Source organism: Desmodus rotundus, chromosome 3 (assembly GCF_022682495.2).
Source record: "Desmodus rotundus isolate HL8 chromosome 3, HLdesRot8A.1, whole genome shotgun sequence".
Taxonomy (NCBI): domain Eukaryota; kingdom Metazoa; phylum Chordata; class Mammalia; order Chiroptera; family Phyllostomidae; genus Desmodus; species Desmodus rotundus.
The window spans coordinates 140,991,284-141,017,923 of NC_071389.1; the positions used below are offsets into that span (position 1 = coordinate 140,991,284).

A 26,640-nucleotide genomic window follows, 5' to 3' on the forward strand; every position below is an offset into this window, starting at 1 on the left:
TAGATTTTTGTTGGGGAGAGGGAAAGGGAGGAGACTGGTTAATTAAACAATCAGTGAAACATTTTGAAACAAACATTTCGCATTTCCTGCAGGCTTTGCCATTCTCACTAAATACTGAGCGGGAGCCAGGTCTCACCAAACCCATCCACTCTGGGAGTAAGGAGAAGCACGGGCCCTCAGGCAAGGGTGGGCTGGTTGTAGGAAGGGGCCAATCTGCGGCTTCCTGCTCTTCTTCCCTCCCACTCAGCCTTTGTAGTCCCTCCCAGAGGAAATTCTGTGTACCTACTATAGCCAAACATCTCGGACCAACGTCCATTTTTAAAACTTCATTTATAAACAAACAGCTTCTTCCCTCCTTTCTTTCCTAGAGCCCTTCCCATACATGAAAGGCTGTTTCACCCGCAAAAGACAAATGGTAATACAAAGGGATGACAGTCCTACAGGAAACATTAGAAGTGTTCACCAAGATTGCCTCCTGGCTTTGGAAACTAGCAGGGGTGAATGTGTGGGCTGAAAAACGTCCAGGATAAAATGCATTGGAATTTAAGTTCGTTCATAAATATGAAAACAATTAAGCTCACCAAGGGCTAGGATGGAAATAGCGAGGTTTACTGCTTTCAGATGCTTTTATGTGATCTTGTAATTCAAAAACATCTTCATTCCCCAAATAAAAATGTGAGGCTTTTTTGTCACGAACAGAGACTTCAGTTCTTTAAGATTGTTTTCTTTAAATCCTTTCCTCCTCAAATTCCACCATCTGGAAGTAAATATTTGTTTTTGTAACATCCTCTTTGAAGAGTTCAAATTACTAAGACATCTTTGGGCTAACTGAACCACCAGACTTCTTGAAAATACCTTTGAAATGTGGGCTTGGCATCTTCCTTCGTGTCCTGCAACTGTGTGTGTCCTTGACAGAGTGTCCCGTAGGAAGGCTATTTACGCTCACTGCTTGAACAGGGCGAAGACGCTGCATGCAGACTCCAGGCCAAATCTCCACCTCAGTCCACTGCCTGCTGCTATTTTCACAAGGAGTCCAGTGTCAACATTTCCAAATTTGCATATATTAATTATGCTCTCCTTTTCTGCCCGATTTCCCTGCCTCTGCTTAATGAAGCCAACGTGCTCCCAGGAGCCCCCACACAGGCATGGAAACCCATCTCCTTTCCCCATCTGCAGATGAGTGGCAGAAGCAGGTACTGATTTCTGGAGGTCTGGGCTTCCTCTTCTGTCAAATTGAGATAAGACCAGTAGCACCTAAAGTCAGGGTTGTTGGCAAGCCTGATAAATGATGTGGTGGGCGTTTAGGTCGGGTCTGAAGTCCTCGGGCTTTCCCTGAGCTCCGCACTCCATCTGCAGCCCGTGAGCTACCCTGAGGTATCTGCACTTACTAATGCAGTCAGGGCAGACTGCACGTTGACATTGAAAGGTTTTCTGTCCTTCTTTCTTTAAAAGTTTAAATTTTTTATTGAGTTAACATTGGCTGATAACATTATGTAAGTTTTGAGTGTACGACATTATAATTGGATGTCTGCATACACTATAGCATGCTCACCACCAGAAGTTTAGTCTCCATCTGCCATCACACATTTGATCTCCTTTCTTTATACTGTTCCCTTCACCTGCATAGTATTCCTTCCTCACTTTCATCCAATCCTCTATGCAGCCTAAGGTTCACTTCCTCCATGAAGTTGTCACTGAAGGTTTCCTCTGAGTTCTAGTGCTCCTCCTCCTCTCTCCAAGTTCCCACTTGTTTACATAAGCATAATGCCAAATCTACAGGTGATAGCAAGGAAACATTTGTTCATATAATCAGTTTGTCAATTAAGAGAATTTAAAACCACGAATAGGTTAGGCCATTCTTCATATGGCAAATACGTGGCCCAAATGTTGCCAAAACAGCCTCCCATATTTTTGGCAGACATCACTAATCGAGTGCAAAATGTACACACCCCAGATTCTCTTTCAATACTGCAGGTGAGAAATCATTGCCAACCAATCAATGTGAGATGAAATGGATTTTTCATCGCTGCTATAGTGTAGTTGCTCTTTTTCAGATGAGGTGAATGAGGCCCACATGGCTAAAATAACTTATTCTATGCAAAGCAGCTTTTTGATGGCAGAGCCAGGACTAAGGCTTAGTCCTGCTTTCCCTGTGTTCAGTGCTCTTTCGATTTACTATAGTTAACTGGAAATAAATCTTTTTATTCAGCTACTCATAAAAAAATAAGTAAGGGTTGATTACAAAGCAGAATTTAAGCGAACTATCTCCCCCTTTTTTTAGGTACATGTAGTTAATTCCAGTGCCAAACAGTGACTGAACAAGTCACAGATTTTAGCTTAATATAAAGAAAGCTCTAATCATTAGATCTGCACCTGGATGGAACTCTGACAACGTGCCATGCATGGGTCCAGGACTGGTTGGATGAGTCACTTGGGAGGTGGAAGAGGCCGTCTCCATCAGGTGGGAGAAATTGCAGCTTATTGCTAAATTCTGGGTGGTGCAGAATTTATACAGATTATCTTGCTCCATTCCCACAATCTGGGAGGAGTGGAGCCTACTCAGTTCCAGATGAGGAGACCTAACAAAAGTCACACTGCTAGAAAGTAGTAGAGCAGGGATTTGAGCTGAGATCTTCCTGACTCAAAGGCCGTACACTCAGCCAGAGACAGAGACAGCAATGACATCACTGGTTGTCATTGTTGGGTTGGTTGTTGAAAAGGGGGAAAAAGAGAGAAAAGACTCTGGGGAAGGTGTTTCTGGGAAACAGGCAAGTCTGGACTTTGCCTAACCTGCCCGAGGGTGAGCAGGTCTCTGGAGGCACTTCCCTAACATAGCTGCACTCCTCATCCTCACTCTGAAGCTGATCAGGATAAAGCTTGACTGGGGTTTTAAAAATGTAGCATGGCATCCTTCTCCTGTTACAATCCTTAGACTTGGAAATAGAGCACAGTACAAAAGCCGGCTGGTGCAATGTCACAGAATTTGAAAGCAAGAAGAGATCCAACTTGAGATCATCTCAGCTGGCTCTGAGCGTACGCATGAGAAGAAAACAAGGGCCTGAGAGTAGGAGGCAGGACTGGGCTTGAACCCAGATTTCCTGTGCTCTTTCCCTGTCACCTCCAGCGACAGCGCAGACACCGTTTCATTGTGCTTAAACACAGGTGTTGCACACACTCCAGACTGCTCAATAATGATCTTACAATCTTCATTTCTTAAACTATTTGAAAAACCACAAAGGTGTAAGATTGCCAAGCTTCTCTGTAGATGGAAGTAACTATGGAGAATGAATGAAATGAACTTTTGGACATAATTTAATAACTAGAGACTCACCACTGATATTTCTTTTGCTTCCTGAGTTTGAGATAGAAAGGCCAGATGCCAAATTATATTTTTCCAATAAATATTATTTTTATTATAAGAATAGCACATCACCCTTACATAAAAATTTAAAAAACATAATGTAGAAGTAAAAACTAAGCCATTCAGCAAAACGCTGTATCTCTCTGTCTCAATAAAGCCTTATTTATGTTCTTGTTTTACTTTTAATTTATTTTTAATCATAAATTTATAGTACTCTATACTACTTCAACTTGGCTTTTTTCACTTAATCTCACTTTATGCATACTGTTCCATGTTATTTCATACTATTAAAACATTATTTAATAACATCAAATGATGTACAATAAACTCTTCTGTGATCCATCAGTCTGAGGCCCAGATGCAGAAAAGAAAATAAAGGTAATAATAGCTCCCATTTCTCACTCCAACAAATACAGGGACCTGACTTACTCATCAAAAGATCACTATTTAACACTTTTTGAAATGTCCTTTTTTTTCAGTCAATTATCAGCGCTGTGTGATAAAATGACATATCCCCTAGAAGCTGCCTTTCCTTACAAAGAATTAAAAATTAATATGACAAAGGCAGAAGAGTAGGGATTGCAGACCTTCCTAAGAGCACTAGGCTGTCCATACGAGTAGCGGAACCAAGAATTAGGGAGGCCCACATTTAGAGCAAAGTGAAGGGTTCATTTAAGAGATTCAGGAGACTATTCAGGTCACCCAATTCACTTTTGGCCAAGACCGTTGGCCATTACCATCTGACAGATGCTCAGTGCCCTGAACCAAATGAGTTGGTCTCATTCCAGTTTCTAGAGAACAGGTGTGCCCATCACCAAAGGAAGGGGGAGATCTACTGCTATAGTTGGCACTAATTCACATATTTGCTGGCAGGCTCAGCAGAAAGTTCAAGAGTTCAGTGCTGTGGAAGAGGCTGATGAGCTCTGGAACGGAGAGGAATGCACTGATGAGCACTTGTGAAGCCCCAATTCTCAATAAATGCCCACAGCCCCAGAACTCCATACCCTGACCCACACCTGGGCACAGTCTGTAGATGGTTATATTGAGTCTTTGAACCTTTTGGAAAACTCAGAAAGGCAACAATTGGCAGACCCTTCACCAACTAGAAACATAAAGTACATTGCTAGCTACATTTCCAGTTTAAACCCTGCCTCTTCCATGAAATTTCCCATCTGATCAGATGTCTTTTGGTACTTGATACCCCTATTACCCATTGGGCACACATCTAGCAGTGTTATTTAGATGATTTTATAAATCAGCACATCCAAACACATACCTGGGGTATTGGCCCTGGAATAAATGTCCTCCTTTAAAACTGTGATATCACCTAAGAGATTCCAGAACTTTTCCGTTGCTACCTATACCCCAGAGAAGCCTCAGAGTCCCTTGAAAGAGAGCCGTACTTACCAAATCTAGGTCGTCAGCCTAGTTAGCATTCAAGCCGCTGTCCAAGCCCTGCCCACATTTCTTGCTCCTCTCTCTAGTCTTATCTTTCCTTATTCCAACCTTACCCTTTCCACTCCAGTCAATCAATGTCTTGCTTTCATCATATGCTTGGCAATTCTTCACTTGATTCCCTTGAACATATTATTACTTCTATCAGGACCATTCTCTTCCATCCTTTCAACTAATCCACTGCCATGACCTATCTCCTCATAGGCTTGGCTTGCAACTATCTAATTAGAAGAAAAGCCTTCTCAGACCAACCATGCACTGGGTGTAGTTAGAGTTGCACTTTATATGTTACGTTTGTGTTGTCTCTCTGATCACCAGGCTGAACCTTCAAGGACGAGACTATGATCATTGTCTTCCCCTCTGCGATCTAATACAGTGGTCTGCACACAACAGATATTCCATAAATGTTTGTGAACTGAAATAAGTATATGCCCTGGCTGGGTAGCTCAGTTGGTTAGAACGCTGTCCTGATGTGCTAAGGTTACGGTTTGGTCTCTGGCCAGGGAGCATATGAGAATCAACCAATGAATGCCTAAATAAGTGGAACAACAAATTAATGTCTCTCTTTCTCTCTCAATTCAATAAATAAAATTAAAACTAAAATGTGTAATTTTTTTAAAGCATTCAGTATGTCAGTTAACACAGAAGTGATTTTACTTAAAATAGATCTTAGTTTGTGGGTCCACTGTCAAGCACAATAAATTGACGATGGAGGGAAAGTGCTATGGACCGAGTGTTTGGCGTCTCCCAAATTCATGTGTTGACACGATATGAATTAGGAGGCAGGCCTTTGGGAAGTGATTAGGTTGTGAGGGTAGAGCCCTCATGACAGGGATTAGTGCCTTACAAAGAGGCCTCAGAGAGATCCCTTGCCCCTTCAGTCAGGTGAAGACCCAGGGAAAAGATGACTGTCTGGGAACAGAAAGTGGGACCTCGCAGACAAAGAGCAGGCCAGCATCATGATCTCGGACCTCTCAGCCTTCAGAACTGTGAGAAATAAATGTGTGTTATTTATTAGCCACCCACTTTATAATATTTTGGTGATAGAATCCTGAATGAATTAAGACAGTAAGTAAAAAAGGGAGAAGTAAAAAGGCTGACTAGCTATCACGTCTCTTAGCCTCGTCTACTGCTGTTCCTACCACTTCGTGACCAATTGTAACAGGAGCTTCCATTTGATGAGTGCGTACACTTTGCCAGGCGCCATCCGTACTTTGTCATTTTACCCTAAGGTAGAAGCCACTATCCTTATCAGCATTTTGCAGAAGAAAAAAACTGAGGCTTAGATAAGTTAAACAATTTGCTCAGAATCACATTTTAAGCAGAAAGTCATCTTCTATTGAACTATCAGGAAAGATGAAAAGAGGTGGGAAGGAAAGTACATGAAAAAGAATCACTTGGTCACATTTTGCAGAGCGGCGCCCAGTCAAACCTTCCTGCATAACTGTGGTGGCTGCAGTGGGGTGGCCCAGGTCCCTCCTTCAAAATCCAGGGAGGCACTTGCTCCCCATCCGGGGGTGGGGGCTGCTGATGGCTCACAGCTAAGCCCCCACCTGGCATCTGTCTTTGGAAGGAGGGAGCTGTCTTGGCCAAGTTACAGCCCCTCTTAGGGCCAATCAGATGAAGGGGTACTAAAACCTGAGTGCCTTGCCTCACGTTAGGATATTTTTCAAGGGTCACCCCAACGTCAGCAGTCCCCATGGCATCGGCCAAGGCCTCTATGACAGTCTCCCAGCCCAGCTTCTCCAACAGCGCAATTCGCCCTTGCTCTTTTCCTCCTTGACATTAGTTGTTCCTGAGAGCACACCCTTAAAAATCTTCTGCAGGCAATCCTCTGCCTCTGAGCTTGTTTCCTGCCTGAAGGCACCAAACATTAGAGAGAAAGCAGAAATCGGAGTCCACGGTCTGCGCTCTAACTTAAACCAGGAGTGAGATGCTGGAGGGGCACATCCAAGTCTCCTCACTCAGCGTCAGAGGTGGGAAACCTTGTGGCTCGGGAGGGGCCTGGATGTGTATCCCACCCCGCCATGTTCACTTTGCTCCAGTGGGTGGCCTTCCCTGTCCCCTTCTCCCATCACACACCAAAACTCGACACTGTCCTTCTTCTCACCCATCTTTCCTATCAAGCTGTGCTTTCAGGGGAGAATTTGATCAACTTAGCCACATTAGGCTACAGAAAATTAATTAAATTCATGCATTACTGCTTGAGATTAAAAATAAGCTCATGTTCATTTTAAGTTTAAACCAAGGGAAGAATATATGCACAGCAAAATTCTAGGTATTTATTTATTTATTTATTTATTTACTTACTTACTTACTCACTCAGTTAAAACATATTTGAGCACCTGCTGGGCAGGGCTGGTTGAGAGCTGGGTGGAAAGAGGGTAGTTTTAGGTTGGGGGTGGCCAACTCAGCCCTTTGGAACCAACCCCAATGGCTGACACCACAGACCTCTGAGACCTCCACTGTCTGTCTATGTCTCAGGTGCCGTGAGGGTGCACCAACTTTATGCAGATTTATGAGGCCACTAGTATTTGATGAATCACCACATTGCTACAGGAGCAGACATCTCTGGGTGGTAATCCTGGCTCCTCCAGGACTAAATGAAAATCTAGTCTTTTCATATGGAGTTCATTTCATCAGCAAAACAAAGGAGCAAGCAATCTGCCCCTCTTTCGTCAACTCAAAAGCATGCCAAAAATTTTTTTCAAGGTACTAGGAGATGGTTCAGAAGAGGGAGCAGCCTTTTAAATTGAGTCTTCCCTGCTGTCCAGCAGTGGTGTATTTAGCTACTTTTGGACAAGTTCAAGATGAAGGGCACATAGGAAAAATTCACCAGGGAGGCTTTGCTCAGGCTGTCTACTCTCTGAATGATTCCTACGTCCACTGCAGAAGGAGGAAGACGGAAAGTATTGCTTCTAATTTTCTCATGTCTCAAAAATGAAGACAGGAGTTGCTGCTCAGCTTGTCACATATGAATACACACGGCCAGGAGGCAGCAGGCTCAGAGGCATCAGCAAGCACAGGAGACTCAAGGACAAAGAATTTTAGTTGTCATTTACTACTGTTATCTTGCTAGGAATCCCCGTATAAGTCACTTAATCCTTCCTTTAACCTCATTTTTTTAAGTGAGATTAATATGGGTTCAGTTCACAGGCTGCTATCACGTATAATTAATAGAATACATGAAACTGTCTTACATTATTCATTAATAATTCTCAAAGATAATATAAACTCTCCCTTTGGCAGCATAAATATATCTTTTTATTTGGTAGATATGTTTTCATTAATAAAAGGTAAGATTTTAAATACCTAGATGAGCATTTTTAACATATACATACATGCCAGGGACTATAGACAGAAAATAGCACGAAGTCTAACTCACTTGCAATGATGGGAGGGGCTTTCAGGTGTAACCTAAAGCCCTGGGATAACTTACCTTGATATACCGCCACAGATGACCGAGCACGGCTGGGTGCTGTGCAGGTACTGAACGGCTTTGGCTGTTCCTATTAATACGCCGATTCGAGTGTTCCAAGAGAGCGGGGCTGTGTCACCCTAGAAAGACAACAGTGATTGGTTTAGTGGAACTTTCTGAGTAAAAACTGTGTGCATGTTCATTACACAGCCGTATGCCAGAATAGAAGCTGATGGCGAAGTGGGGTGTGGTTACCATACGTATTTTTAATTCAACATAGGCTTTCCTCTACTCCTAATGATGGTTCTAGGCCTTTGTAACCAGCGAAAATACCTAATAATGTTAGTTTTGGCTTACTGAAAATATGGATAATCAGGTGACTATGTTTAAAAGTTCATTAAAGAAAATATTTGTGGCATAATAGTATGAGAGATTGAGAATTATTTGGTTTTATTCTCATATTAAATGAAACTTAACTTATTTGAAACAATTTTTAAACTTATATTTCAAAAGCATCACATGAGAAGAGGTGGCATTTGTTCAGCTTCCTTCTCTTTAAGGATTCTGTATCATTTTTATGTCTATTCTTTGTATTGAAGGGTGGAACCTTGGCAAAGTTATACAAATAAAAATTATCTGAGAAATAAGGGTAGTTGATGTACATTCATTTGAGATATAGAATCAATAAGGAGTAAGGACTCAATAAATTCTTTGGCCACCACATTGCACAACACATAGTGACTCAGGAATTTATTCAGCCTTCTAAGAGTAAGAAATTAATTTGTGGAGAAGTCCTCTGCCTCCTTGGGAGACCCATCGTGGGCTGTCCCCTCACCTGACCACACACACTGACCTCCCAGCTCTGGCCGAAGGTTTCAGCAGCTCCCCAGGGGCTTCAGGGAACCAAAGTAGCAAGCAGAGTAATGGAAATGACTTACTACACAGTGTAATCTGTCAAAAAGTGATCCGTTTCTCATATATGGATAAACCAGGCAGAACTTCTCACTCTCTGTACAATATGCAGCCAACTCCAGTATGTTTGGATGATGATATCTTGAAACAAAAGATATTTAAGTCCATCAAATTGCTATTTGAATAGGAAATGAACAACATTCTGGTTTGGGGATGGGAATAGGCCTAAAGCAGGACATAAATTTGGCCAAGGGAGAAGTAATTCATTGGATACATCACAGATTTGCTTTCCAAATTGGTCAAACGTGTTCTAACAAACGCTAGCCCCTCTGTGATTAATTGTGACCATGCAAATACATAGAAAACATCCAAATATAAGAGAGAAAATTTAAGAAAGTGAAGAGTTCTTAAGATTTGGGGTGTTGGAAGTTTTACAACAAATAGATAACAATATTCAATATTAACTTATTTTTATCAGCATAAACCCAATGTAACGTATTTATTAAATAAATAAAGATAATGCAACTGAAATTATCCATTTCATTGCTTCAGGTAGATACATGTAAGTCACCAAAATAGAAGAGCACAGAAAACTTGTTTTCAGTCATCTGTTTGTTGAGAGCTAGTACACAGGTACTGTACTGGACATCGGCCATGCAGGTAAAAGAGATATTCAAAGTCTTCACAAAGACTGTATTGTTATCTAAAATCCACGTGACTAGTAAAGTCGGAGGATGAAAAACATATCACTGGCTTTTAACTCATGGAATTCTGTGTCAGTGTAAGACACACGCTTCAGGCTCCTTTCTTTAAAAGCTCCATTTCTTGAATGCATGTGCCGTCACTGTGAAAACCAACAGAACCCGGGTAACAACTGTGAAACATAAAACATGTGAAATTCACACATACTGTGAATTCAGTTCAATTCATCAATTATTGATGAATACGTACTATGTAGTAGGCATGCTTGGGGATATTCAAATAAATAAAGCTATTTTTTAGAAAATGGTTCTATTTATAAAGACCTATTATTTGTTTCTTCAACAGCAAAACTTTGGTATAAATCACACACATATATAGATCTCTATCTATAGGGAGTTATCTATCTATATTTATCTATCTATCATGTAATCTAATCTCCCTTCTAGTCCTATTCCTCCTCCTCAGGAAAGGGGGGGTGTGTGTGTGAGCACACACACATACACACATACACAAACACACGGAGAGACTTTTATTGTTAAATATGTGAAAAACTGTGACACAAGGTCGCTGCACTTATTATGACTCAGACCACATCTATGAAATGCACAGCAATGCGCTGCAAAGGACCCGAGTCGGTATATTTGGTTGCTTAAACAGCTGATCTATGCCACTGGTTGGCTGATTGTCTGGCAGTTTAAAATGATTTACTGAAATATAAATCTGTTGATAAGCAGTTGATAGAAGACCTTGTATACACACAGACATGGCTCTGCTCTCTCACTCACAGAGCAGAAATGAATGTTTGCTTATTTTTAATGATTACTGATCTACCAGAAAAATGATTTTTTTAGAAGTTGTCAAGGTATGGAACATGGAACTGTTATAGGAAATGATTTCTGATGTGAATTCTGTGGACCCATCTCACCCATCCTTTCACTAAAAAGCTTTAAGTCAGTGGGACTTGGGATTATATAGCTCTGAAGATCAACAGGTCAGATACCTTTTGAAATCAATTCAATAAACATTTTTGAGTGCCCCTGCAGATAAAACATGATGCAAGCTACCACGATGTGGAAGAGCAGACAGGCTTGAACAACAAATGAACCTGGGTTTGAGTCTCTGGTTTTCTTTTTATCAGCTGTGTAAATTTGGACAAGTTATTTGGTCTCTACGATTTGAATTATGCCCCACCCCATCTATATGTTGAAACCGTAACCCCCTCTGTGATGACGTTTCATAATGAGGCCTTCGGGAGGTAATTAGGGTGAGATGAGGTCATGAGGGTGGAGTCTTCCTGATGGAATCAGTGCCTTTATGAGAAGAAACACCAGAGAGTTTGCTCCCTCTCGTCACCATGTGAGGACAAAACAAGAGGGCAGTCACCTGCAGGCCAGGAAGAGAGTCCCCACAGGAACCAAATCTGCCTTCATCTTGGACATCTCAGACTCCAGAAATGTGAGAAATAAATTTTTGTTGTTTAAGCCAGCCAATCTATGGAAGTAGGTAAAACACCTACTTCCTGAGATTCTTGTGAAAATTAAATTAAAGTTTAAACCTTTAGCTAAATCCCAGATCCTCAGAAATTATTAGGTCTTTTCCCTTTCCTTGAAGAAGAAGGAAAAAAAAAAGAATCGGAAGCCACGTTCTAAGATATTTACAACTCTATTCAAGGCACAAGGATTAAGAGTTCCCTTGATATTAAAGAAAAATAAAAACCAAAAACTCATCCTCAGGTCTCAGCTTAGATGTTACTTTTCCCAAGAAGCTTACTCTGTGGCTCCCCTTGCCCCACCCAAGGTACCATTTCCTGTTTCTTCAGTGTTCTGTACTTCCTCATATCACTTAATTTACTGAAATTGCCTATTTACTCATGTACTTCTCTCTTAATCCCACTCCAAACATCTCAGATACTATGTTTTGAAAGGAGAAAGCTGCATCTGACTTATAAGTAAATCTCTGAGACCAGGGAGATTGAAGATGATTTAGGAAATAAGTTGGATCTTATTAAAAAGAAAAAGATAGGATCTACCTCTATTTCTTCATCTGTAAAATAGGGATAATAGCAGTACTTACCTCACAGGTAAGTTCATTACCACACAGGTAATCCTATGATTACCACATAGGATTAAAGAATTAAACATGTAAAGTTCTTGGTGAATAAATATTAAAATATAAATAATAATGATGGCACATGAGGAGTATTCAGCATCACAGAGTTGTTCATTCTCTCTAAATTAATGTTTAAATACCTTACCAGAAGAAATCCAAAGGAATCAGATATATGAATGTAAAAAAATGAAATCATAAAAGTACTTGGAAAAAATGGCAATATTATTTTATAACCTATCAGTGGGGGAAGCCTTTTAAACTTTGATATAAAACCTAGAGTTCATAAAAGAAAATATAGTTGAAAATATTAAATTCAACTACATGAAAACCATTTCCACATGGCAAAAACTAGAATAAGCAAAGACAAATGACATAAAAAATTACTTGTATCTCATAACATAAAACTGGAGTAAGTTTCTCTAATATATAAAATGCTCTTATAAACCATGAGAAAAGTACACAACAGTCCAATAAAAAATGAAGAAAAGTTATATTTCATATCTCTTAATATATAAAAAGATTCACTCATAATAGAAAAAGAAACTTAGACTACTCTGAGAAACTATTTCCTCCTAGCACACTGGCAAAAATTAAACATTAAGAATAAATGCTATGCCCTGGCTGGTGTGGCTCAGTGGATTGAGCACCCGCCTGCGAACAAAGGGTTGCCAGTATGATTCCCAGTCAGGGCGCATGCCTGGGTTGCAGGCCAGGTCTCCAGGTAGGGGGCACATGAGAGACAACCACACATTGATGTTTCTCTCCCTCCCTTCCCTTCTCTCTAAGAGTAAATAAATGAAATCTTAAAAAAAAAAAAAGAATAAATGCTATGTTGGCAAGAATATTGGGAACCAGGTGCTCTTACATATGACTGGTGTAAGTATAAATTGGTATAACTTCTACTAGAGGACAATTTGGTAATATGTCATACATATCACCATTTGACCCTATAATTTTATTTATGTAAATTTATCTTAGATATAATCAAACAGGTATGAAATAGCATATGTAAAAGTTTTCTTGTTGCAGCATTATTTTTTAATAAAAAATAAAATAAAAACCCATCAGTAGAAGAGTGTTTAATTAAATTACAGTAGAGTGCACATGGCCTACTAAAAGGAGCAAAATGAACACAGTGTGCGACCTCATGTGGGAGAAGAGGGAAAGCAGAAGACTAAACACATGCACGCTCACACGGAATCTCTCTCCGGAAAGGCGTCCGAGACACTAACGACATGACTGCCTTTGGGGAAATCAGCTGGGCGGCTGCATAATAGTGGAAGAAATTGTTTTCTTGTTCACCGTTTTGCACTTTTGGAATTTGGAAATGTTTCAACTTATTCATAAGCAAATAAATAATGCTTAAATATAGAAACTTTATTGCAATTTTGGTTTCAGTTTTCTGTTGACTAAATGATAAATATGAAGTGTTTAGAATTAGCCTTTAATGTTTTGATTTTGGGGCCTGGGTATAAAAGCAGAAGGATTGACTCCCCCTCCCCCCAGTCACATATTGGTTTAGAAAACACTGGAAAAGAACATTTTCTACTTGTGAAGGGTGATGAGTGAACTCTTTAGGGTTAGGGGCCTTCAACGAGGCAGGCTGCACAGCTGCGTATATGAATATGTATAAAAATGAAGTAATTTTAGTTTGTCCCCAAGGACTCTCAGGCTCACAAACAAATTCCCAGAAAATAGTATGTGTATCAAAACACTTGATTTCCTGGTCTAGAACTCTTTTCCTGAGGACGATTGTACGGATAAAACAGTTTCTGGACTGGGATGTCTCTAAGGAAGGGGGAAATGGTAAGATATATACAATTCTAAAGTTCTAAGAATCATTTTATACTCAGCCATGTTAGTCACACATGATTTAACCTACTTCCTCATGACAGTTTCTTGTTAAAATGTTCACATGAATGGCCATGTAAATGGCCTATTTTAAAATGTACTGCAAGAAATATACTAAAACACATGTCCGATATTTACCCAAAGTTCTAATATCACATTTATTAAATGCCAACCATGCCAAGCTCTGTGCTGTAGAATCAGAGATGAACAAAAAGATGAAAACCAGGCACAAAGGAAAACATTCCAGGCAAAATATACTTACAGTAGTAGAACTTCGAGCTCAGATAAAAACCTCTTCCATTGTTTCTTACACTGCATTTTTTTCTCCTAAATGTCATACAGAAAAACAAGATTTGTGACATTTGTGACTTGGGTCGTTTGAATTATGATGGTCCAAGTTTACCTCTGTATTGATTTTGAAAAGATGGATTTAGGAAGCAAATAAAAATATAACCCCTTACTTCAAAGGTGCTTCAGAAGCTAGCCCTGTGCCTGGCACATATTTATTGAATAAATTAATGGGTTCCATAACATTGTACTGAGCACCTACTTTGTGCCTGGCACTGCCGTCAACGGCTTCGTACACCCTGTGTCATTGCATGTCTGAATCTCAGGTGTCTAACTTTTACATAAAGGAGTTAAATTAAACGTGCTCCTAGGTCCTGCCAGCTGTAAGTGTCCATCATTTGCAAATGCTAGACAGGGCAGAGTTTTCAGAGCTCTCTGTCCTCAGGAATAAAGAGGGAGAAATCCAGTAATTCTGAAAGCTATTTTCCAAGTTAATTCAGGAAGTCAGAAACAATAAACTAGGCTGAAAAATCATAATTAAAGACATCTTTATGAGAATTTATATTAAAAAAACATTGTGGTGTGATCCAAGTGGATTGGGCCCCAGGCCTATTTCTAAAACTCACTATTTGTGACTTTTTGTCACTTAACCTCAAGGTCATGGTTTTCTTAATCTGAAAAACGAAGGGGTTCGTTTCAGTGTTCATGCTAGCCTAGCATTCTTGCTGTTCAAGGCGTAGTGTGTGCACGAGGAACGTCAGCTTCGCCCGGAGCTGGCGAGAAATGCTCGATTTCGGATCCCCACCCAGATGTGCGGAATCAGAACTACAAGCTCTCCAGGTGCTGGAGGCACTTGTCTAACACAGCTGGTACATTTCCCTGCCTCAGTCCCTCTACAAAAGGTTATCAAAGTCGACGTCCAATTTTACAGAACCACATTCCTTTTAAAAAATGCTCTGTGGTTCATGCTTCATTAGATTATCTCATCTTTCTGATAAATGTGTGTGTGGGTGTGTTTGTATGAGTGTGCGTAGGACGCTGCACAGTCTCTAGTTCTCGGTGCCTCTGTTACCTCTTGTCTGTGTACTCCTAGAGCTCAGCAGCTAAATTTGTTAAAAAGCCATTTGTCCTTCATTTCATTGTTCAACAAACATTTATTGAGTAATTACTATGGATCAGGCCCTGTAACGAGGCACTGGATACAAAGTTAAATAAGTCCCCTTAAAGAAAACCTTCCAGTCTATTGGGAAACAGGGATGAGGACATCAGTACTACGAGATAATGCTGCGGTGCCGTGCGACACAGAGGACGGCTGGCAAAACCATACTGGAGGGAGCAGAGGCAGTCCAAGAAATAATTGTCTCCGGTGGTTCAGAGAAATAATTGTCTCCGGAGCAGGAAGGGAAGGAGATCTAAAAACAAAGACAGAAGCCAGAGTCCTGGAAAGAAAACTCCCAAAAGGGAGTGTGAGTTGGTGGTAGCGGCAGAGGGAAGAGGAAGGTCATGGATGGAGCCTTTGAGGAAGTGGCCCGGGGCACAACTGAAAGAGAATGTACTAATGGGGCCAGAGATGCAACAGGCCCCAAGAAACAGGCTTTGGTTACGCCACCTCCAGAGTAAACACATTCTTTTTGTTAAGTGGTTTTACCAGTAGATGGTTTCATTTCTTTATTAGATGATTCATCTTATCAGAAATTTTGAGATGTCTAGAATTAGTGGGCAAAAGGCAATTTGAGGAAATGGAGAAATCAGGCTAATAACCTTTTTGAAGTCCCTGAAATCTCAGCTGCAAAGTAGGATTCACTTTAGGTCCTCCCTCCTTCTCCCTTCTTTCCCCAGCCTTATCTACCAGATCACTATTTTGAGTCCATTTCATATCACATCTCAGACATCCCTTCTGCTGACATCCCTACCCCGCCTCACAGCAGGGGCTCTCGACACAGGCTACCTATGAACCCCCTGGGAAGCCCTTTAAAAATATTGATGCCTGTCACCACCGCCACTTCCCTGACCTAACCAGACACTCAGGGGCTCAGTTTCTAAAAGCTCCTGACGTGATTCTAATATTAGGGTTGAGAATGTTGGCTTAAGGCCTGTCTGTTTCTTAACTTACACATCTGAAATACCCCTCTACCAGGTCAGTGCACCTCTAGTCTAAGCTCTTGTCCCCTTTACTCCAATGCTCCTGCCCACTTCCAGCCCATCCTGTAACCTGCAACCCAAGTTCTATTTTAAAAACACAAATCCAGTCTTTTCGCTCTCTCTTAAAAATCATCCATGAACGTAATCTGTTTTCCCAGTATCATCTTCTGCCACTACCCTCCCATCCCCACACTAACCTCTACTCCACTGAATGATCTATTATCATGAGTAAGATGTCTGCTTTCATGCCTGCACCTCCAGGCCTTTGCACCTGCTATTATTCCACCGCAAAAATACTCCCCCTCCCTCACCACCTGCCAAAATCCTACTCACCCTTCAAAATCCAGCTGAAAGGCCACTTCCTTTCAACCACTTTCCCGTTTGTTAACTGCAGAACTGTTTATTGAATTGGTTACTCTGTGCCAGGCACTCTTCTGGGGGCTGGATGTGCCCCCACTCTGGTTATATTTTATGTGCTCCCAGGATCTTTTGGACAAATCTCTGCTAAAGTACTTCTCACACTGTAGTTTAATCTTTTTTTTTTTTTTTTAGCCAGCTGTTTCCGCCTATAAAGCTGTGAGCAACTTGAGAATATGCCTTATTCATCTGTGTATGCTCAGTGCCCAATCCACACAGGAGTTTAGACAATGTTTATTAATTGTTGCCTAACAGCGAAGGACAACGAAGCTCTTCTGGGTGTGTGCTGTGTACCTAGCTCTTCCTGACTCCTGAGTTGGACTGCTCCACACCCGTTCTGCTTCCCTGGCTGCCATCACTCAGCTGTCTCCTGATTTCCTGCTCGGATCATTACCAAGCTGCTCCTACTTGAAGCCTTCCCTTTCCCGCACTCCTGAGCTGTGATAGAAGAGAATTCATAAAGTAACACAGGATGCCAACCTGTGGCTTGCCTGTGAGGCTGCCCAGAGAGGACACTTTCGACCCTAAAAAACCAAACAAACATGAACACTGGAGCAGCAGGCACAATCTGATCATCTGAAGCAAAGTCCCAAAGGCCCTGCAAGGCTTTTCAGTAAAGACTTTCTCATGCAGTACACCTAGGGATGGGAAGGATTTAACTTCCACATTCCTGCAGGACAGCCATTCATTTCTCAGGCATTTCTCCAGTCACTGGAGGTCACATATCACTTGTGAAATTTTCACTTATGAAATTTTATTTTCAAACACACATCTTCTCCATCTTGATGAAAACATGACACCTTCTAATATGAAATATGAGCAAATAAGTACAGTGACTATCCTGGGATATTAATTCTTTCCATACCTGTTTAAATAACTTAATGGCATAGGTTTGGTTTTGGATCTCCGCTCTGTATACCTCGAAAATCTCCCCTTCTCCGATTAGGAAGTCTTTGTGGAAGTTGTTGGTTCCTTCTATGATGTTTTCAAAGCTGATAGAGGATTTAAGCAGCATTCCTTAGGAAGGAAAGTAGGGAGAAGATAAGTTACCTTTTCTTTTTTTAAGAGTCAGATCTGCCACCATTACGAAGAACCAGGATTTCCACATTAGAAACACATCAGAGGCCAGTGGAGAGTCAGTGGGGTGAGGCCCAGGAACCAAACTGAGGCCCACCATGTGCTCTCTGCTCCCTCATTTCACAGAGCAAATGGCCGTTTAGATATTTCCATAATAGAGCAGTGATTCTATCATCTTTCCTAAAAGACCAGCCAAAAAGCATAGTTAGGGGAACTTTCCCAAGATTCTGTTTCTTTGTCATTAGAATATAAATCTAAACCCAGTAAACACACACACACCCCATACTAGTGGAAATCTTGATGTGTATGACTAAACAACATTCCCTAAGAACGACTGATGGAAACATATTTCATAAGCCAAATATGCTAAATGCCTAACCTACTCAGAGTAAATTAGGAAGATGCTAAAGCAGAAATGGGGAGGAAACATTGAAAAGATCATCAAATACAAATTCAAAGGCAAAAGCTTGGCTAAATCCTTCAGAAACCAAATTTGGCTCTATTTCCACATTTAGTGTTTGATTTAGACCTTATTGCTAAATCTTAAAGGACCAAATTTTTCTAAATCTCTTTTGAACCAAAGAAGCATCAGATCTAGTAGCAAAGTTTAGACAAGGGAGCCTTAGCCTTAGATAGCCATTAAAGTTTCTCAGAATGGTTGCTAGGTACAACGAAATTATTCTTTCTGCTAAGAAAGTAGGAAAGCTGAGGTACAAAATAACTGGATGTTCATAGTGACTTTCCAGATTGCTCTACGAACATCTCTAAAGTCTCTGCAAATGCTATGAAAATTTCTAAAACTATATAAAACCCAACATAATTTCTAATGCTTAACTATAACTCATGAACATAGCAAATTTCACTAACAGAAAACAAGAAATCCCCTTGAGGCCTCAATTGGCCAACAGATTTTTAATATCACAATAATATACCATTCATCAGAACCGGCTCAGTCAAAATTGCAAATATTTTGATATCTATAAAAATTTTTATCTGAATCTGCATATTAATGAACAGGTAACATATTTTTTTTATTAGATAGTTCCCTCTCTCAATTGACTTAATTGAAAGCATGATTTAAAAGAAATTGGGGCCCTGGCTGGTGTGGCCCAGTGGATTAAGCACTGGCCTGCGAACCAAAGGGTTCCAGGCCAGGTCCCTAGTGGGGGGTGGGCGAGAGGCAACCACACATTGATGTTTCTCTCCTTTTTCCTTCCCTTCGCTCTCTCTCTAAAAATAAATGAATAAAATCTTTAAAAATGAAACAAATTGGGGTGCTTGGGGTTTTTTTTGTTTTACCTTTTTTATTATCTACAGGAGTAAGAACATTATCCACTGTGACATTGGCTGTTTCCTAAGAGAAGAGATACATGTTACAGAAATTCAGCTTCATGAGTGTGGGTAGAACAGAACCTCAACAGAATCCAAAGCTCCCCCTGGACTATATAGTTCAATACACTGAAATCTGACTTACAGGAAAACTAGTAGAAAGCAAACTTATTTTATTTTGTTCAGTAGTATTCACTGCCATGTCTATATTTAAGGCTTCCAGGCCACCTGTGAAAACTCAAGTATCAGTGTCATAGTCAGTGATAGTCAATTTTAAATGACTTCTATTGCTATAAAAACAAACACTGCTAATTTGCTTTAATAAAAAGCTAACAGCAATATGCAAAACACCAATTAGAAAAGGAAAATGAAAAGCTGAGTTAAGACAAATGCATAACTCACAGTATCCTTAATAGTTCTAAGTCTCATCTCTGACAGATCACTGAGAGGAGAAAGCTCTCAACTCTCCACACATTCATGAATCTCTAATTTTCTGAATCCTCAAATAAGCAGAGTGAGAGAGCTAAGGCTTTTCTGCTTTTAAACTAGTACCTGTAAGTCCAGCATTTTTGTGTCTGATCATTTCATTCCTATGCTCAACTACATATGCAACAGAGTTCAAGGGTCATTATCTGCATACACACTCTACCTTGGAGAACATGTTTGGAAATCCATCTCCCTGATGTCTCAGTTCTGAGGGATTCAACACCGCTCCTGAAAGAAATAAGGGGAGCTAGATAAAACAACAAAGTTATGTTCCTAATAAACTTGGTTTTCATCCTTTCTTACACATGAAAATAAACACTTTGACAGTAATGTTCATTTCTAAAGCTCAGTTTCATTCCCATTGAATAGTTACAAATTTGTGTCTGAATAGCATTCTAATGATCAAATATTACACAAAAATATTTGGTTCACTTAAAACATGAATATCTACCTAAATTATTGTTAGACATTATTAAAAATATTATAGTATGATAGAAAAAATTGAAAGGATAATGGAACATTGTTATCATCTTTTGCATATATATTTTAATTTTTTTTCGGTAATGGGGTTATATTTCCCCGGGTTAGTTTATTTCATATCCTACCTTGTGCTATAAGGTATCAGAAGTATGTATGTGTATGCATGTTTATGTGTGAGTTAACCACTAAACATCTACCACCACTCCCCAATTTCATTTTATTTATTTTTAATTTAATCTTTATTGTATATTTTTTACATTACATTTTAGTCCGTTACACCTCCCTCCTACCAGCAGTCAACCACACTGTTGTCGATTTCCATGAGTCCTTTTTTAGTTTGCTCTAGTGTTCCCTTTTCTACGGATCCTCCTGTCCTCGCCAGCACTTGTTTGTTGATTTATTGAAGATGGCCATTGGACAGGTGTGAGATGGTATCTCACTGTGGCTTTAATTTGCATTTCTTTGATGATTAGTGATGGTGAGTATCTTTTCATATGTCTATTGGCCATCCGTATGTCTTCTTTGGAGAAGTGTCTATGCAGGCGCTTTACCAATTTTGTAATTGGGTTGTTTGCTTTTTTGCTGTTGAGTTTTATAAGTACTTTATACATTTTGGATATTAACCCCTTATCAGATGTATCAGTGAATATGTTCTCCCATTCTGTGGGTTGTCTTTTTATTTTGTTGACAGTTTCCTTTGCTGCACGAAACTTTTTAGTTTGATGTAGTCCCATTTGTTTTTCTTTTGTTTCCCTTGCCTGGGGAGATAGATCCATTGAAAATGTCTGAGATTTTGCTGCCTATGTTTTCTTCTAGGATTTTCATGGTTTCAGGTCTAACATTTAATGTAACATTTAGTACATTTTGAATTTATTCTCGTGTGTGGTATAAGAAGGTAGTCTAGTTTCATTTTTTTGTACATATCTGTGCAATTTTCCCAACACCATTTATTAAATAAAATATCTTTAGCCCATTGTATGTGCTTGCTGCCTCTGTCAAATGTTAATTGACTATGAAGGTATGGGTTTATTTTTGGACTCTCTATTCTGTTTCACTGATCTATGTGTCTGTTTTTATGCCATTACCAGACTGTTTTGAATACTATGGCCTTATAGTATAATTTGATAATAGGTAGTGTGATTCCTCCAACTACGTTCTTCTTTCTCAGGATTGCTGTTGCTATGTGGGGCCTCTGTGGTTCCATACAAATTTTTGAAATATTTGTTCCAGTTCTGTGAAATATGTCATTGGAATCTTCATAGGAATTGTATTGAATCTATAGATTGCCTTGGGTAGTATGCACATTTTAATGATGTTAATTCTTTTTATCCTTGAGCACAGTATGTGCTTCCACTTATTTGTATCTTCTTCAATTTCTTTCTTCAGTGTCTTACAATTTTCTGAGTACAGGCCTTTTACATTCTTGGTTAGGTTTATTCCTAGGAATTTTATTCTTTTTGAAGATATTGTGAAGGGGATTGTTTTCTTGATTTTCATCTCTATTAGTTCATTATTGGCATATAAAAATGCAACTGACTTCTGGATATTAATTTTGTATCCTGCTACTTTGATGAATTCAATGACCAGTTCTAGGAGTTTCTTGGTGGAATCTTTGGGGTTCTCAATGTACAGAATCATGTCATCTGTGAATAAAGACAGTTCTACTACTTCCTTTCAAATTTGGATGCCTTTTATTTCTCCTTCTTGTCTGATTGCTGTGGCTAGGACTTCCAGTCTATGTTGCGTAAGAGAGGTGAAAGTGGACCTCCCTGTCTTGTTCCCAATCTTAAGGGGAACACTTACAGTTTTTATCCATTGAGCATGATGCTGGCAGTGGGTTTGTCATATGTGGCCTTTATTATATTTAAGTATGCTCCCTATAATCCCACTTTGTTGAGAGTTTTTATCATAAATGGGTGCTAGATTTTATCAAATGCTTTTTCTGCATCTATTGATATGATAGTGTGGTTTTTATCCTTCATTTTTTTTGTGTGGTGAATCACATTTATTGATTAGTAAATGTTGTACCAAACTTGGATCCCTGGAATAAATCCCACTTGATTGTGGTGTATGATCTTTTTGATGCATTGCTGTGTTTGGTTTGCTAATATTTTGTTGAGGTTTTAGCATCTATGTTCATCAGAGATATTGGCCTTTAATTTTCTTTCTTTGTAGTATCTTTATCTGGCTTTGCAATTAGGATAACTCTGACTTCACAAAATAAGTTTGGGAGCCTTCCCTCTTCTTGAATTTTATGAAATAGTTTGAGGAACAGAGGTAGTTCTCAGAATGTTTGGTAAAATTCTCCTGTAAAGCCATCCGGTCCAGAGCTTTTGTTTGTTTGGAGTTTTTTGATTACTGCTTCAATTTCCCTAGGTGTAATCTGTGTATTCAGAATCTCTGATTCTTCCCAATTTGGTTTTGGAAGATTGAATGTCTGTAGGAATTTATCCACTTCATCCAGGATTTCTAGTTTGTTGGTATACAGCTCTTCATAATATTTTCTTACAATCTTATGTATTTCTTTGGTGTCAGTTGTTATTTCTTTTCTTTCACTTCTGATTTTATTTATTTGCATCCTTTCTATTTTTTCTTGATTAGTCCAGGTAAAGGTTTGTCAATCTTGTTTATCTTTTCAACGAGCCAGCTCTTGGATTCATTGATCTTTTGTATTATTTTTTTAGACTTTATTTCATTCATTTCTAGTCTGCTCTTTATTATTGCCTTCCTTCTACTTACTTTAGGCTTTGTTTTTCTTTTTCAAGTTCCTTTAAGTTTGAAGTTATATTGTTTATTTGAGCTTTTTCTTTCTTTTTTTTTTTTTTTTTGAGATAGGCCTGTAATGCTATGAATTTCCCTCTTAGGGTTTGCTCGCTGTGTCCCACAGATTTTGGATTGTTGTGTCCTCATTTTCATTTCTTTCAATGTATCTTTTCATTTCTTCCTCAATCTCGTTGTTGACCCATTCATTGTTTAATAACATGATATTTAGCTTTCATGTCTTTATGTGTTTTTCAGTGTTCTTGTGATTGATTTCTAGTTTCATAGCATTGTGGTCAAAGAAGATGCTTGATATGATTTCAATCTTCTTAAATTTATTGAGACTTGTGTTGTGTCTATCCTAGAAAACATTCCATGTGCACTTGAAAAGTATGTATATTCTGCTGTTTTGGGGTGAAATCCTGTGAAGATATCAATTAAATCCTTTTGATCTAGTGTGTTGTTTAAGGCTGCTGTCTCCTTGTTGATTTTCTGCTTGGAAGATCTACCCATTGAAGTCAATGGTGTGTTAAAACCCTTGACTATGAGTGTATTTCTGTCAATCTCTCACGTTATGTCCATCAAGAGTTGCTTTATATATTTAGGTGCTCCTGTGTTGGATGTGTAAATGTTTACTAGAGTTATATCTTCTTTTTGGATACTTCCCTTTATCATTATGTAGTGTTCTTCTTTGTCTCTTACTATATAGCCTTGGTTTTAAAGTCTATTTTGTCAGATATAAGTACTGCTACCCCAGCTTTTTTTCTTTTCCATTTGCATGAAATGACTTTTGCCATCCCTTTACTTTTAGTCTGTGTTTCTTCAATCTGAGATGGGTCTCTTGGGAGGCAGCATATATATGGGTCTTGTTTTCCTATCCATTTGGCTACCCTATTTCTTTGGTTGGAGCATTTAAGCCATTTACATTTGAGGTGATTATTCTTAGATATATATGTAGTGCCATTTTATTGTTAGACTGTTTTCCTCTGTTTTTTTCCTCTTTCTCTTCTTCTTCTTCTTAAAGCAAGTCCTTTAACATTTGTTGCAGTACTGGTTTGATGTTAACAAACTTTTTTAGCTTTTTCTCTTCTGGGAAGCTCCTTGTTTCTCCTCCCACTCTCCAATTTTAGATTGTAACTTCTCTCTATTACAGTTGCTGAACTAAGATAGTCTATGTGGCATCTTATAAAAGATTGAAACCCTGCAGTATTTTGTAGTTGCTTCTCAGATTTTCATTCAGACTTTAGAAAATTTTAATTCCATCTTCAAATTTTTCTTAGATTGTGTTATAGTGTTTCTTAAATTATTTGCTTATAAGACTGGCAACAAAACACAATAAACTGTTAACAAATCTCTTTGAACAACACTATAAACCACACATGATAGACCTAACAGACATCTGTAGAACATTACATCCACAAACAGAAGAATATACACATACTTCACAAGTGCACATCGAACCTTCTCCAGAATAGACCATATGTTAGGCAATAAAATGAGCCTCAATAAATTTGGAGGGGTTGAAATCACACAAAGCATATTCTCTGACCACAATGGAATTAAAGTAGAAATCAGTAATAGAGGAAAATTTAGGAAATTTAGCAAATTCACAAATACATGTCAACAAACTCATAAATAACAAATAAGTCAAAAAAGTGCAGGGAAATTAAAGGACACTTTGAAAGTGAATGAAAGTGAAAACACAGCCCTTACTGATGTGTCTCAGTCAGTTGAGCGTAGCTCCGAGAAGTGAAAGGGTGCCGCTTCCATTCCTGGTCAGGGCACATGCCTGAGTTGTGGGTTTGGTCCCCAGTTGGGGATGCCTCCATGAGGCAACCGAGGAATGTTTTTCTCCCTCTCTCTCCCTCCCTCCCCCTCTCTCTAAAAACAAATAAATAAAATCTTTAAAAAAAATGAAAATAGATCAAAACTTAATATAGTGAAAGCTATGCTTAAAGTGAAATTTATAGCTGTAAATGCCTACATTAGTAGAAGAAAAAATGTCCAAAATAACCAAAACTTATACTTTAAGAAGCTAGAAAAAGAAGAGTAAACTAAGCTGAAGGAAGCAGAAGGAAAGAGTTAAGATTAAAATGGAATTAATGAAATAAAGAATAGAAAAAAAATCAATGAAACTAAAGTATTTTCTTTGAAAAGATCACAAAATTGGCAACCTTTTATTTAATTCATCCAGAAAGAGGAAAGACTAAAATTACTAAAATCAAAAACAAAAAGAAAAAAGGAACCCTAACTACCAACCTTACAGAAAAAGAATTATAATGGAATATAAGAACAATTGTAGGTAACTGGAGAGCATTATGCCAAGTGAAATAAGCCAGTCAGAGAAAGACAAATACCGTATGATCTCACGCATATGTGGAGTCTAATGAATAAAATGAACTAACAAGCAAAATAAGAGACAGACTCATGGATGGAGAGCAGACTGACAGCTGTCGGGGGGTAGAGGTAGGAGCGTGGGTGGAAGAGGGTAGGAGACTGAGCAAAAATAAAAAAAGAGAACAAACTCATGGACATGTACAACAGTGTGGTGGTTCCTAGGAGGTGGGGGATTGAGGAATATGGAGGAGGGTTTGGGGGGATAAATGGTGATGGAAGGAGACTTGACTTGGAATGGTGAACACACAATATAGTACACAGATGAAGTATTGTGGAATTGTGCACCTGAAACCTGTATATTTTGTTAACTGGTATGACACCAATTAATTCAATAAAAAAGAATTATATGTAAAAAATTAGATTACTTAGATGATAGAAACAGATTTTTAGGAAAACACAAATTACTGAAACTAACTCAAGAAGAAATAAACATCACAATGAAAACTAATGAGCCTATAACAAAGAAAGATTGAATTAATATTTTAAGACTTCCCACAAATAAAAGTCCAGGTACAGATGAATTCACAAGTGAATTCTACCAATAATTAAAAAAGATTTAACAGCAGTCCTTCACAAATCCTTCCAAAATAGAGGAGGAGGTAACAACTCCCAAATCATCCTCAGGCCAATATTTTCCTAATACCAATGCCAGACAAAACATTACAAGAAAACTACAGACCAATATCCTTTATATATATAATTGCAAAAATCCTCAACAAAATATTAGCAAACCAAACCCATAGACACATAAGAAGGATTATATACCATGACAAAGTGGGACTCATCCCAGAAATCCAATATTGACTTAATACATGAAAATCAAGCAGTGAAATATACCATATCAATAGATTGAAAAACAAAATCTGTAAAATCTAATAACCTATCATAATAACAACCATAGAAGTAGAAGAGAACTTCCTTAATTTGATGAAGAACATCTGTGAAAAGCCTACAGATAACATCACACATAATTGGAAAAGACTGGATATTTTCCTTGTAGATCAGCAACAAGTAAAGGATGTTTGGTCTTGCCACTTCTATTCAGCAATATACTAGAGATTCTGATCAGTTCAATTAGGCAGGGAAAAAACCCAAACATCATAAATAAGGTCTTGTTATGTGGAACAAAATTTGAAGTTTGAGGGCTGTAAGGATGATGTGGACCCTGGCCCACAGTGTCTGCAGCTCACATGGACTACTGAGTCCTGTGGAGGAAAAGGGACAGCACAGCCACTCTCTCAAGAGGAGAGCGCCCTGACCCTTGCCTCGATAGGCTTTTATTGCTTTTCTGGCTACATTACATTGAGGATGGTCCTCATTTACTATGCACAGTTTCGTTTTAGGTGGTTACTTTTTACAGAAAACAAAGGAGAGGATGTTACTAATTACATCAAAAAGGAAGGATATTTGCAAATGTAAAGGGAAAAGTGGTTAACTGGTTACACTTGGAAGGTTT

At 38.9% G+C, this 26,640-nt stretch overlaps 1 protein-coding gene across 3 annotated transcripts in view; it reads right to left on the reverse strand.

The window, feature by feature from the left end:
* IRAK3 (interleukin 1 receptor associated kinase 3) overlaps positions 1–26,640 on the reverse strand; it is a 99,639-nt gene that overhangs the window by 14,383 nt on the left and 58,616 nt on the right. For all 3 annotated transcript variants that reach the window (XM_053921201.2, XM_053921200.2, XM_071221007.1), the window contains exons 5-10: positions 19,711–19,775; positions 19,032–19,086; positions 17,521–17,672; positions 14,071–14,135; positions 9,173–9,287; positions 8,256–8,374 (exon numbers count right to left, since the gene is read on the reverse strand). In XM_053921201.2, coding sequence (XP_053777176.1) covers positions 8,256–8,374; positions 9,173–9,287; positions 14,071–14,135; positions 17,521–17,672; positions 19,032–19,086; positions 19,711–19,775 — 571 coding nt within the window. The remainder of the gene's footprint in view (positions 1–8,255; positions 8,375–9,172; positions 9,288–14,070; positions 14,136–17,520; positions 17,673–19,031; positions 19,087–19,710; positions 19,776–26,640) is intronic.